General features: G+C 36.2%; 1 protein-coding gene across 2 annotated transcripts in view; it reads left to right on the forward strand.

Moving 5' to 3' along the window:
- The window catches only part of MID1 (midline 1), a 251,374-nt gene that overhangs the window by 165,789 nt on the left and 69,977 nt on the right, over nucleotides 1–15,608 (forward strand). For both annotated transcript variants that reach the window (XM_075196451.1, XM_075196452.1), the window contains one exon: nucleotides 4,137–4,232. In XM_075196451.1, coding sequence (XP_075052552.1) covers nucleotides 4,137–4,232 — 96 coding nt within the window. The remainder of the gene's footprint in view (nucleotides 1–4,136; nucleotides 4,233–15,608) is intronic.

A 15,608-nucleotide genomic window follows, 5' to 3' on the forward strand; every position in this document is an offset into this window, starting at 1 on the left:
CAAGAGCTGTTTGTAGTTGAATTCAGCTGCAAGTACGCTCTGCTTATATGGCACTTGCTGTGTGCACACAGCCCTAACACACTGCAGGATATTGTCATCATCATCTTAATCTATATAGCACCACTAAATTTGCAGCACTGTACAGAGAACTCATTCACATCAATGTACAATGCATATATGTATATATTAAGTCCAATCAGAATGCACTGATTAAAAATAAATAAAAAAAAACATTAATTCCTGTTAATAATATAGTCAATAATAAAAATACACTAAAACTATTTTTTTTATTTCATCGTGAAATACATTCATCAGGATGTTAATGCCTACTGTACATAAAATGTATTTATACAGTTGCTCTTAATTGCAAACGCATGTTCACACACATCCATCATTACTATTAATCAGCATTTACACCTGCGCTATAGCTGGTGCAAGTGATAGGGCTATAAATGACGTACCTGAGAGAATCGGATGAATGTGTGTGTGTTCAACCTTGGCACATCCTTACTGTACATTGACAATGTGCATACTCCCCTTCCCTCCCCCATTTCACCATTAAAACCGTAGGCTGTCAGAAGTGTCCTTTGCTTTCGAAGATGAAGTGGATGCACTTGCGTTCAGTGGCATATAGTTCATTTATGGGCATGTGCAAAGCAATTTCGCGCAAAATACAGCAGGTATCGACATTTACGTTCCTCAGTGAATCTGGGCTAAATGAATATAGACATAAAATAATGCAAGTGTATATAAGATATAAATGATAAGATTTTGGTAAATCTTTGATTAGCTCTGTGACCATGTATAAGCAGAAGTCCACAAGGGTTATTGTGGGTTGTTTTTTTATCACTGTACCCAGTGTACTCTTATAAAATTGAATTAATGCCTATCCGCTAATTATATTATAAGAATTTTGCAATTGTATAACTGATTCATTGAAAATTTTTTGCTGTTATTCACTGAGCCTCATATGTTGAAATGATAGTCTCTGAAATTTTATTGTGTGTTTTATAAGAAGTTGAGGCATGAGGTAAAATAGAGGCCACCATTCTGATCTTTATCCAAGGCACCAACACTTCTGTATGTCTGCATAACTGGATTGTTTTCTTATTCCGTTATTTAATCTCATGTGTATTGGTATAATGATTGGCTGTTTATTACCTATCCACTTATTTTACGTGCACTTTCATTCTGGGAAATGTTGTGTGGTTGTAACATTTCAATAAACACTATAAACCACAACACCATATTCCCAAGAGAGTTTCTCTCTGGCTTATAAAAAGCATGATATTTTATTCACTTTGACTTTTATATATCACAGGAGGTTTAACATATAAATACTGGGTAAATCATAGGCACACTAAAATTCTAAGCTTGAAGCAAAAAACATTTTTTAAATGATTAGTTGTTTGATTTTAGCACTTTCAAATTATTTCAAACTCCTATGGTATTGTAGTCTATATGTTGTCTCTTCCAACAATTAGTTTATTTAATTGATGCTTTTGAAACATATTTTCACTTTATTTACAGAATAATATGACATTATATTTATCTCATATTATTTGTCTTAGTGTCATAATAACTGTGTCGAGTGGTTTAAAAAAAATATCCATAAAATGCACCCATCGCAAGCTCCAATTGGTGGGTGTTGCTTGCAGAGAATTAAATCAGCTTTAGGTGCTGTGACACACGGATTATGTATCATAAACTTATGTATGAGCAAGTATTACTCTCCATGTTCAAAGCATATTTTGTTCCCCTGTAATAACCTGTTCAATTTCCATGCGTGCCAGTAGAAGGGGTTTACTAAAGCTAGTACTCTGATAGGATAGACATTGAATTACGTGTACAAATCTACAACAGTCTGGTTAGCACCATTATTAGACATGTGTTTACAAGTCCAATCCTATATTTAAAAATATATGAATGCAGGACATTTAACTGATTTTTAGCTGGAAAGTAAGTAAAAAAAATATTGTTACTCATAGGTAACAATACATTTTATTACGATAGATATTTGGCTTAATTAATTTGATAGATTTCATTACTATGTTTTAATTCTGCCTTCACTATAAGTCAACATTTAACTTTTGTACCTGGTGATGGAACAATATTCTCTGGGACAGATACTCTTCCAGAATAAACTCAAAACAACCAAAAAACTGTTATAAGCTCTAACCACTACCAAATGTGTCACATTTTCTGTGAAACACATCTATACCATACTTCCCTGGAAGGGAGCCCCGATGATCAGATGCGGTAGGCATGATGACACAAACACACCATCGTAGCCTCATTCTCTGCCACACAATGCGGTGATTCACAGCATTATTTGGGGTCAAGATGACGCAAATCAATAGGGCAGTGGGCGGGGCCTTCGAGGGTTTGAACTTTGGGAGTCTTCTGGGCATTCTAGGAGAGTAGGCAAGTATACCTACCTCAGTACTATTCTTTATTTGGAAAATATTTATTTAATACCACAACCAGCATAAAATAAAAGCTTATGGAAATTAAACAAAATTCAAAAAGACATAAATAGGATGAAAGGTGCAAAAGCACAAAATGAAACAGGGGCGAATAGCCTATAATGCAAGCGTACCTAATCAGTGAAACTGATCTGAAAGTAGACAATGTAAATACCTCAAAATGTGAAGCACATTTTCCAAACAGTTTTTTTTACTGTACTATACACATACATCCTGGTGGTGTGATCGGTTTACATCAACTATACAGTATTTCTCTAGTTCTGTTTTAGAACTGGAACTCTGGAACATTTATTCATTGTCTGGTGCATTTTATTTTACACCACATTCCTGCTAATATTTATCTACATTAGCATATACGTATTCACTGTCAAGTGTTCTTGATAACCAGGGGCCTGATTCATTAAGGATCTTAACTTAAGAAACTTCTTAGTTCAGTCTCCTGGACAAAACCATGTTACAATGCAAGGGGTGCAAATTAGTATTCTGTTTTGCACATACGTTAAATACTGACTGTTTTTTCATGTAGCACACAAATACTTGATAGCTTATTTGTACACTGAAATTTAAAGTTGATATCTGTGTGCTACATGAAAAAACAGTCAGTATTTAACTTATGTGCAAAACAGAATACTAATTTGCACCCCTTGCATTGTAACATGGTTTTGTCCAGGAGACTGAAATAAGAAGTTTCTTCAGTTAAGATCCTTAATGAATCAGGCCCCAGATCTTAATTCAATCCCCTTCAATGAGCCTTTACCTAAAGGCCAAAAATGAACCAAGACCATTAAAGCATTCAAGTTTGTCCAAAAGAGAGTTCTCTCACTTTACTTTCCTACAGTAACCTCTGAATGAGCCACATATATCATTGCTCCTTGTGTGGACAGCAACACTGACCTCTTTGCTGTACTATTTCCCCAGCTCCTCTGGATGAGCCTTTACATTTTACTCTAGTTTATTGTTGACATAAATCTCTCTGCTGTTGGCGGAGAGTTGATGAAAGGAAAAGACAATGCTCCAGCACAATTTCTATCTCGTATTATTGTTTTATAACCTGGTCTCAGGCTTTATAAATTTGACATAAGTTTGCACAAGGTTTATTACCTGTCATTGTACAGTATTAAATGAAAGGAAGTTGTATACTTTTAAATGTCCTGTGTCATCAACCATTATAAAATTAAATTCTGCACTGCAAGAGATATTTAGTATGATTTAGAAATGTTCTGCTTGCTAGTCTAAACATGCTCCATCTGTTCACATTTTGAAAGCAAAACATGAGATAAAGTGTTTAAGAAATGCTGTGTGATTTAAAGGCATGAAAAAAGCAAATCACTTATTTTGTATTGGTCTAGCTACTAGTGTTATGCTCAGAACACAATGGGCTTCATCTATGAAGCGTCCTTGTGCATCAGTGTGCCGTGATGGACTTCTTGAAGTCCTGTTACTTCTCACCTATGAACCCTCAGAGGAAATCTCGCAGTTCCTCTTCCTGAACCAACAAGACATTTCCCCATTTGCAGAGCAAACTGATTCCTACCAGGTTCATGTAAACTCGTATGGCTATTGACTGTTCTGATTTCCTCTATCCACATATGTAGATAATTTTTGTTTAGCTGTATACTTGCTTGATGCAAAATATTTTCTCTTTTGCAGCAAAGCTTAGAAAACAACCTCACCAGCCTCATCAAAAGAAACACTGAAATGGAAATGCTGTTAGCCAAGCTTATTCAGACCTGCCAACATGTGGAGGTGAGTGCAAGTATAATTCACCATAATTTTTTCCATAGAAACAAGACATACACCCATCGTGGGATTATTGAAACTTTCTTTTTGAAGTAAATATAGGGGATTTAGATTCTTGGAAATCTAAAGATTTTGCTTGTTCACTCATGAATGTGAACCCTTGTGAACGTGTGCAAACCTCAGCACAACAATTTATTATGAGACAGGGATGTACTATGTGCAGTGTTAACAGTTGCCTTAACTGGCAACTGCAACATAATGAGGTTTAAGGTTTTTTTTTTTTTTTATCAGTAACTTTTTTTGTTTTTTTGTTTTACTGGCCTACTAAATTTATTTTTTATTACAATTTTCTTACTTCCCAGATAGCAGAATTGTGGGGGTCTTGTGTTTGGGATACCTAGGACTCAGAAGATACTTAATAGCTGCCATAATTCTTGCTTGGCCAAGTTAAAGCTAAATATCTTGTAGGCTCCAGTGGAGTACTGCCAAAATGTCTTCTAAAGTGATAGCAATAGATGAGTTGCTGAATATGAACCAAATGTATTTGAACTAATTTGCGAAGCTCACTGGATGCTTAATGGTCTGGCCAGAACACTTCAAGGAGCACACCTACTCTGCACTATCAGGGACTTCTGGCCTTTGTATGACGTCTGTACAGTGCTTCTCTTCAATCTCCTACCACCCCTTTCTTTATATAAAACTTTTTGTAGGGTGAATGCAGTACAGTTGTGTACTCTTCTGCACAACAAGGAACAGCCTTATATATGTGCTATAAAACTAGGTGCACCGGAATGCCTACTCTGTACGCTTTTCCTCCCTCTGCCCACCTCCTCCCATAGACCTCTGCACATTTTTGCTCCTATGCTGCCATCTTGCTCCGCAACTTGGCAGAAATTTAGGCACACCATTGTTTTTTTTACATTGTAAAGGAGGTCCATGAAGTCCGAAATGAGCAGATCATACCTACACAAGTAGACCTTTACTGTTCTACACTCCAAAATGATGTGAAAATGCTTATACGGAAATCTTATTCCTTAATCTCTCATGCAAATATTTCGTGATTTTCTTGCATGACATCCATGAAAATCCTTGTAAACAAATTTCATAAAGGAGAGACTAATTTTGCTGAATCAAACGCTTTGTACCCTGTCAAAGATTTTCTCTTCTTTGCAATTCTATGGATTTAAGAGTTTGCTATTTAAGATGCTTCCCAAACATGTTTCTTAAATTTAATGCACAAAGTAAACATAGTGAAAGCAGCGGAAATCGGTTCCTTCTCAGGATTACTTTCATCAGTTGTGTTGCTTAATGATTTTTATTCTGTATGTCTTATGGTTATGCAATAATTGGCTTCTTGTACATCTGCTTTTACTTTCCGGACAAACTACCACCGGAAGAAAATTTGAGCAAAATGTTTAGATCTCAACCACTTTGAAGTACTCATGCCCCCTTCCTCCCCTTATTTTTGCATCTTTTGGAAATGTGACAGATAGTGTTTAATTAGAAGCTTGACAGAGCCTGATGAAAGGAGAGACACACAGCTTGTTATACCTGTCATATGTGGAAGTGTCACTGTTTTAATAAAAAGAAAAGCTTGTTTTCATGGCACAGTTCAACTTTCTTTTTATGCTACAATGCTCAACACAGATTTTCAATGCCAAAACAATTGCGGAAACAGTCGCTGTCATTAGATCACCTCCATCAAATTTGACACTTGCACCTGTCTTGTCAGAATTCTGAACACAAGTATGCTGTTTGTGTCCGAGTATAAGTTTCCAGATTCTGTTTCATATCTATTGTCTGTCATGTTAAATTATGTCCAAGTTTAAAAATATATTTTGCTGCAGTTTTGGCAGAAACGTTGATAGAATTTTTAATGGGGAAGGAGAATGGCATATTGTTAGCCACAGTCTAGGGTACTGAGCTCCTCCCATGTGGACACCTGCCTTTGACCGCTACCAATAGCAGGAACTACATTTAAAGGCGAGAGGGCTTACAACCTCTTTAGTGTGTTGCAGTCCTATGAACCGCATATTAGTATCAAAGCTTATTATTATATAAATAGAAGATGGAGCAGCAAAAATTATAAATGGTATGTAATGAATGACAAGTTATTGGCAGTGCAATAAGGGTGTAAACAAATATTACCAATGAGTTTGTTTGGGTCATAACTTTTTACATTTTTCTTCCTGAGACTATAGCAATAATGATTGGTTTAACCCTTATTCTCCATGTGTATTTTGCATTTTAGTTTAGACATTTAGAGATTTTAACATCTTAAAATAAGAATCTGTTTTAGTATTTCTATTGTTAATGGGTGTTAGAGGAAAACGAAAGCTAATATACAAGTTTCTGTCCATGATGCAGCTAAAATACTAGTAACCTCCGCATTGTATTGTATATGTTCCATTTATAACATCATCCAGCTGATTTCACAGAACATTACAACACACTGTACAGTCTCAAATATTGTAACTTCTGACCAGTTATAAGAACTTTTACCCATTCTTTTGTGAATGTTACAAGGGGATTAATTTTCCTATCTGACCAGCTGGTACGTAAGGTTTGCTGGCAAGGATGACGAATGTTTTATGACATAGTGCATAGGCCTAGTTGACTAAGAAGTGTGTGGCATGGGTTAGGTTTTGTGTGGCAGTTATTTTTCGGAACAAGTATTTCTGTTCTCCAATGGCATTCTGGGTAGCTGCCAATAATGCATGAGAAATATGTTTTTGAATATTTTAATGGCTCATTTAAGAGTACTGAAATAATTCTTTTGTTTGTCTTTTTTGGCAATTTTCCCAGGAATAAGGATCCAGGGCCACTAGCATTTTGGACCTAACTCTCTACCCTACCACCCAAGTGTCTTATTGAGTAGTTCCTTAACAATTTGGTTCCAGGTCAATGTATAAAACTAACTCTATATACATTGCATGAGTTGTCTTTATTAGCTTTTCGGATTTAAACCTAACAGTCTATGAAACAAAAAATACCACAAATTGGAACAGTCTTTGGAATAAAATATGTAATTTGAGACTGCATATGCTTTTTAGTGTCGTTTGTATTCTGTAGTGTACTATTTCTTCATACCATGTTTAAGTATTCAACTTCTAATAAGGGGACCTGTATTTTAAAGTATATAAACACCTCTTGACCTGTTCTGTAATTGTCCTCTTATGGTACTGTTCACTAGCCAAAATGGATTAAATTTGATCAGACATGCCTCGGAGTCATCTCATGCACATAAATACTAAATGATGATTGAGTTACACCAGAGCAATGAATTAGATTATGTTCTAGTACAACCTGCAGACCTGTTCAGACAAAGAGGAATGTGTTCTGGGAGAGAAGTCTTATTAATACATTTATGAGAGAGCCATTTTGTTTTTCTTCAATTGTCATTTTTTATTTGCAGTATGAAATTTATATTAAAGACTTATTTTAAATAGTCATATTTCTATATAACATTTATTTTACATAATTGCATTTTTTTTTTTTTTACAAATGTTTTTGTTACTCATACTTTTCTCCGGGGCCCGATTATACAATTTGCTAACTATGCTGTTGCCTATGGTGCAAGGTTTGTGTTGGCAAAAATAGTGACAGGGAGAGGTATAAACTGAGATTCATTTTAAAATATAAGAACATAGTAGTTCCCCAAAATAAAATAAAAAAGACATAGTATGGTTTTGATCTTGACATTCCCATGGTAAAGCCTGAAGACAATGAATCATCCTTGGGCAGGTGCTTGAGGATAAGGGAGTAAAAGGGACAAGGATGGTGACAGCCCCCTTCCTCTGTATATATTCATCCATCCTCAGTAGCGCTCGTTCATGCCCCCATTCTGCTATACAGTTCTGATTTTAATGAAATTGAAATAAGTAACGAAGATTGCCGTCACTTTTTTAAAAAGCTCAGCAGAGCGGAGTTTCGCAAACATGAAAATATAAACATTGGTGGAGAGTGAAGGAAGCTGGCTTCTAAATTAAGGATGGTTTTGTTTTTACCTACTGGAAATGAACCTTGCATGGAAGGAGAGGGGGTGATATGAGCTTATTAGCGTATGACAGTCTGTAACATGATGGCCCAAATAACAGCTTGGATGGGACATTCTTTTCTGTGGCCTCAGCTCCCCCAAATTCCACAATACACTTTTACTGTAAGTAATATTTTTTAGAATAAGGCTCTTCCCACAAGCAGCCCATATTGTCCGGATTCCCAGTATGAATTCTACGGAGAGTTGTAGTAGTGAAAAAAGAATGTCTTTATTATAGAACACAAATCACAAAGACAATTAAGTGGTGCTGTCAATGGTTAACAGTAAGAATAGTCCATAGAAACAGCAGGTGCATCACAGCAGGATTACTAGGTACAGCTTGGAAATAGCAGATGCTTGATACACAATGGTTAAACTTCAGATACAAGTGTCAAGATAACACTGGTGTCCAGGTATACAGATGAAGTGCAGGAACATGAAGACTGGATTATCAGGTTTAGCCACAGGAGCAGAAAATACTGGTGTCCAGTTATAACGGATGAAGTAAAGGCACAAGGAGACTGAATTACCAGGATAGACAGGAGGCACGAAGTATTGTATGATCCACAGGAGAATCAGGCAAAAGGAGGGTCAGAAAAGCCAAGGGTCAGAAGTTGGTAGAGCCACAATATACCAGTGGGAGTAAGCAAGAGTAAGGCTAAATTAATTCCAGGTCTGGGTCCCAAGAGGTGGTGGAAAATGTGGAACAAAGCAGGAGTCAAATGCCAGAGAGAAGTCATGATCCAAACAGGAGATTCACAGAGACAACTGATGAACTGGCTCAGATTGTTGGGAAAAGCAGTCTCTTAAAGGCCAGACACAGGTGATTAGGCTCCAGGAATAATAAAGAAGACTTAACACCTTGCAGGCAGGATAAGACGCTAGAGAGGAGTTACTGAACTGCAGCCTGAGGCATATTGTGACACGTATGTAGATGACCCTATGGAAATTTGCTGCACCGGCACACATATTCAGAAAATGTTCATACATAACATAATGGACATGGATGTAATGGTCTTGTTTATCAGAATAAACACAATATTTTTTTTTAACAACGAGCAAAAAAACCTACTATTTTAAGGTTAGTAAGAGCATAACCGGTTATTTTATACCCATGCTTAGTTGGTTTTTTTTTAAAGTCACTTTATAAAATTTTTGATATTTTGCAAAAGACGCAGTATAACATATACAATACAAATGCATAGTACAATAATTATATAGCCACCTAGATACAAAACAGAATTACATGCCAATAGCAAAAAGTCAAACAACAAAAAAACTCCCACGAATAACAGGTAACAAACAACATGCCGTCTTATGAGTAGCAGATGGAGGATTCTGCAGGGCAATGACAGCATGATATAGGTGGGAGATGGCCCTCTTGTAATCAGCATTATATATGCATGTGCACTCAAATTTTTGACGGGGCGTGGATTTAAAGGAGGTCTGCACAAAATGGTGTATTTGGAGATATTGGAAGAATTTTGTGTTGGAAATGTGGTGTCTGTCATGTATATCGGAGAATAGTCTTGGGGCAAAGTCTCCTACAATGTGGTGGAACCACATGATCCTGGCAGCCACCCTCTACTTTAAAGCCATGCCAGTCTCCCACCCGGGGGTGTAAGTGGGTTCTCCCATATTCAGAGTCCAAGATGGAAAGTGTGAAACATACTGTAGGAACATTATATGTCGCGTTAGGTCTCTGGTTTAGGAAGTAGGGTAAGAACTTCAGAGAACTAGCGTTAATCAGTTAATTTTCCAGGTGAACCCATTGTTTATATCATGTGCGGCAACGTGCAGGTGATTTGGAGAAAAACTGAACTGACAACTTAAATATTGATGCAACAATAATCTTCCAGTCCTAAATCTACTAATAGTAATATCAAATAGAGAGATCAAGTAAGACACACACAGCAATTTTAGAATCACTTTTTTCACTTTTTCATAAAAAAAACACTTAATAAATACTTGTTGATTGTGTATACAATAAAAGTTATTTTTATTCAAATAATTGATTACATGTCAAACATAGAAAAATATTGTGAGTATTATTTAGTATATCTAATGACTGATTCTCAAACATGAATACAACAGAAAATAACGTGAATATTTTATATAACCTTGTATGTAATCTCAAAGTGTACTTTCCTAGATGACACGAGTTTGAACCTATGCAAGTCTTTTGAAACTAGCCAGGCCCCTGATAGAAAAGGATCTGAGGAGTTTGAAGCCCCAAAGTTGTAAACCATCTAGCCAATCAAGCAGAGCAGAGGTGAAAACTCAAGGTCCTGTGAACATTCCCCATCTCAGGGCATCCCTAGCTCACTTTGAAAGCCCTGTGACATTTGGGAGAACAATCTGTCCTTATTGACAGCTAAATTCTAAAGGTGGGGGGTGAGAGCTATGTGGAAAAAGGTTTAAAATCTTCTAACTTAGACAATAACGTGTGCATTTTCATGAGGGAGTCTATCAAGACTGAAATGTGTCATGTTTCGCAATTGTATTCCCTCACACAACAGGTCTTAACTAGTAAGTAGTGACTCTGATTTTATTTCCTATTTTAATTTTTGAAACCTATTTGTGCAATATATTGTATGTCTTATTATTACTTTTTGTAACTAAACCTTTGAACCATTTTTCAGATTAAATACATTCAATCTAGTGTGTTCTCCATGATTCTTTGTCAATTTCTAAGCCCAGGGAGGTTCATGCTACATGTATATATGATTTAAGTGTGAAACATTACTAAGTGGTTCTGGTGAATGTAAGGTCACCATAATACATCCTTTGTGGTGGCCGAAAAGGTGTATTCATTGCTAAGTGACTAAGGTGACGCCAGTCACGGCCAGCATTTCAGATTGCTGTATCTGGGACAGGCTGAGCGTTTGTGACAAATATATTTATATAAAAACTGTTTGTGTCCAATTTCATAAGCAGCCTTTTCTTGCACATGGGTATATTTGCTAAACTGTGGGTTTGAAAAAGTGGAGATGTTGCCTTTAGACCAATCAAATTCTAGCTGTCATTTTGTAGAATGTACTAAATAAATGACGACTAGAATCTGATTGGTTGCTATAGGCAACATCTCCACTTTTGCAAACCCGCAGTTTAGTAAATATACCCCTTAATGTTTAATATGGCTGATGGATAGCACTTCTACTTGACTTAATCAGAAAAATGTTTAAGATACCTGTAAGGACATAAAATTAAAGATATAAATAATCTTCTATCTCTGTACAATGTGGGGCAACGTACCAGGTCAGTGGCTTGATGATATCTGCTGAACAGAAATAAACTGAGTCTTCCGGACACCGAAGTCCTAACCAGCACTTCACGATTTATCCTAGGTTTCCTGTAGTTCCAGATGAAGGCATTACATGTGATTTTGAAGGGATGCATTCATTTGAAGCGGTACTTGGATAGGAAAGGTCTGAAATAGGTATAACATTTTTGGAAGGAAATTCATCTTGATTGCATTGACTCTGCCAATTCAATATATAACGCAGGCTTAGTTTTAGTCTTTGATATGTTCAGAGGTAATTTCGGTACAGTTTTACTGACGGTTAGGCTACCAATTGTCTCTCCTAACTTCCCTTATATCTGTGCCCTCTTATTTAAATTCCCCAGCCTAGTGATATGTTCAGATATATTTGTGCGTTTCCGCTAGGAGTGGTTGTTATAAATATATACACCAGACACATCCTATATACTGCATATTGAATACTAATGTCACATCTATAATTATAGTTGAAATGCTTATTTACTCACTGATGTTTTTTTGTTTTTTTTATGTTGTGTGAGTAATTAAATCCCCTTGTCAAGTGCAATTAATTTGCCACCAGAATTCCAGGTATTATTAAAAATCTAGGTACACCGTTTTTTGTTTTGTTTTTTGCTTTTTTTTTTTGTCTAAACTCAACTGAATGGCCGACAGACTGTTGGCGAAGTAAAAGAATTAGAACATACTCTATCGATGGTCTAAAAAAAAAAGGGGAAACCGCTGTGATTGTTATCCATGTATTCAATACATTGGGTACATTGCCCTCACCAAACTGCTAAAACATGGCATAGGTGTAATTTGTGTTTTTACATAATGTTCCACCAGTTCAAGTGTATAATGCAGTAGATTGAATTCTACTCCAAAAATGTTTTAAACAATATTCGCTTGTAAATGACAAACATCCTATTTTATGTTTCGTTCTTTGGCTGAAAATATGAGTCCTAATTTAGTGTTATAATTAGCGAAGGCTCAGAGAATTAGTCATCTCTTTTTTGTTTTTAGATGTGAATGTTTCTGATTCATCTCTGCATAGAAATGATCTTCTTTGTTGTGTAGGTAAAATCTGCTCTTCATACATTGTTAATATCAAGTCACAGAGGTTCACGCTTTCCCTTTGATGTTTGGCAGAACATAGAGACTCCAACTCAGTTTTATGTTACAGAAATAAACATGTGGGTTTGTTCTGACATGAGATTACCCCAAGGACATTGCCCATTTTGTAACAATTCCCTGAAATCCTGCTTCACAGTCGGGCGTCTTTGATAAGCAATGGGAGAAAAATCAGATACTTATTCAGGCTGATCACTGCTTTCTTGAACTGTTAGCATGTTTATAGTTTTGTGGTTGTTAATGTACATTTGCATTTATAGCTGATGTCTGTTTGGCTTACAGAGACATTGTACATCATGCAATAGATGAAATTTCCTACTTGTTGGATTTGTGAAAAATCATATGAACTGCTTAATGAATGTGAAAAGTACAGAGCTCATCTGCATACACAAAACCAAGTATTGCAGAACAAATGAAACCAAGGTGATTAGACCCAGGACCTAGGTATAATCTTATCAACCGTAAAGACAAGCGTCTAAGCGCTATATCAATGCTTCTCTGCAACAGCAAACATGGGTGCATTAATGGTGATTCCATCTAAAATGTAATTTTTGGGTAAACATGCCTGTTCACCACAAATAACAGGACCATGGGGGATTTATGCCAGGGATCCATGTCATTCTGGAGAACTTGTCCGTGGCTCAAGTTAGTGCATCTTTTATAAACTAACAATTGGTCCTGCTCTCGGCTGTTAATGGTTGAAAAGGAAATGTGGTAGGGCTGCCGATTGTGATTACTTCCGAATGGTGTTGGTTCTTGGCATTGCATCAGCATGGTTCTGCTACTTGGGAAAATGGGGAGGTCAGTTGGATAGCTGAATTACCCTTTAAAGTACTGCGACAGTTATGTTTTAGTGCATTGAATGAACTCGCATTACGCTTTCTGAATCAATACTACATTAAAAAAAGATATTTGTGTGAAATTAAATCTTCGAAAATGGGCACATGGTAGATACCAACATTGTTCTCATAGCCTGCCACAATGATTTATCTTACTAAAACACACCTGATTTTTGTCATGTGATTGCTGCTTTAAGCTGATATGTTTGCATCTCTCCCAACTTTCTCAAACGATCTGACCATGCAAACAGTCTGCCAAGTCCATGCTTCATATTAGCAAACCTCCTTATTCCAAATTGATATGGCTCCACACCCAACTTAATAATAATAAATAAATAAAACTTTTGCTCACAAGAAATTTGATCCAGCTCACAAGAAAGGGACTGTTGTATGGTAGCCACATACATGTCTTTGCATGGATCTATATACATTTTAAGTATTCCTCCGTGGCCATTCATAACATTGTATATAAACATCTTGTTTTTTTGTGGCAGACAAGAATAAAAGGTCCTATATACAGTTTACCCACACATTGGCACTGAATTTAGAAATAGATTAATTATTTAGGAGTTTGGTAGGCTCAATTGTATGTAAGTTACCCTAAATAAAATTTGATTTCATGCTGGCTCCAAAAAATAAAAATAAACTGTTTGTCTAAGCAATGTATAAATTGCATTATTAATCACAGACCTGCAGCTATGAAATGAAAAAGGGATATTTTGGCAAGGGCTGAGCCACAGGCCAAAAATCAACTTTATTGTTTTGATGGTGATAATAATATTATCCATTAATATTTTTTAAAAAGAACATATTCTTTAGAAGAAGAAAGAGACTTGATCATTTTTTTTTTATCAATTACCAGCATAACACATACCTAATTATGGGAACTTAAGTTTTAAGATAGCTGGCAGATTGTAAGCTTTTTCATGATAAGATATTCAATACTGCCATGAAATAGCTCTCTGTTCACAGCTGCAAAAATATTCATAGAAAATGGCAGGACATTTATTTGGCTTTAGAATTTATACAGAACATCTCCTGGAAATGGGATTTACCATTATTTCAATATAATGACCCTTGCTTTCTTCCAATCTGTTGCAAGAGATGAAAGATATTGGCAACTGGATTGGAGTAACTTCAGGATTCTGAATAAGCCATGAAAGGCATATTTTCAGGAATGTTCGGGAGACTCCTGAAATCCGTTTAGGCCTCCCGAGAGAAGAGACCATTCTCCCACATCCTGCCCATTTCCTAGTGAAGTGGGCAGGATGGGGGCCTCCATGATTCGATTTGTTGTGAATCGTTTAATTTTTGCCCCAGGGATGAAATGATGCAATTGCATAATTTGGCAGTGGGTGCAGGGTCAAAATTATGCAATTCATGTCCCCCTCCTCACTTAAACTCCCCTCCAGAAATGCTTAAAGGACTGTTGTTTGTTAAAATACAGTTGTTTGTATAAAAGAGCTACAGGTTGAGATACAACTACTTCCTGGAGGAAGCCATTAGTTTTCCTGCACATCACATTTTATCTTGTAAACTGCTTTTATTAATTAAAAATGTCTCTAATGAAGGCCCTCCTTGAGTGAATCTGTTTATGACAGGTAGTATCCAGGTTAATGGTTTATTGTTGTGATTTCCATGTTTATGTTTTATGTGTTCATTCTTGTGAACCTAGCCTGTTTAGCGCATGGGCACGGCTGCTCTATAAACAAGATTTTTATGTACATGTCTGTGTGAAAAGAAGTAATATGTATGAGACATTCCAAATAACTTGCCCCCACCTCCCCTTTCCTGCTAAATTTCCCTAAGCAATAATTGTCAAGCTACACACTGGCTGATCTTTTAACTTTGCTGAAAAGTGCAGGTGTTATGCTATGGGTTGGACATTATGCTGGGAACCAGGAAGCAAGTTTTTGTCCCGCAGGACAATGAGGGGAACTCACCAAAGCTGGTTCTTCAGTCCTTGTAATTCACATGTAATTCAAATACCTTTCTGTTTTAATGTAATAAATACTTGGACTTTTTAGACTACAATTTCTTAAGGGAGTATACAGTCATTTTTAAAATATATTCCAGATTACTATTTGTTTAATTGCAAGTCTTTAAATACAAACACT

This window comes from Mixophyes fleayi, chromosome 2 (genome assembly GCF_038048845.1).
Source record: "Mixophyes fleayi isolate aMixFle1 chromosome 2, aMixFle1.hap1, whole genome shotgun sequence".
Classification (NCBI taxonomy): domain Eukaryota; kingdom Metazoa; phylum Chordata; class Amphibia; order Anura; family Limnodynastidae; genus Mixophyes; species Mixophyes fleayi.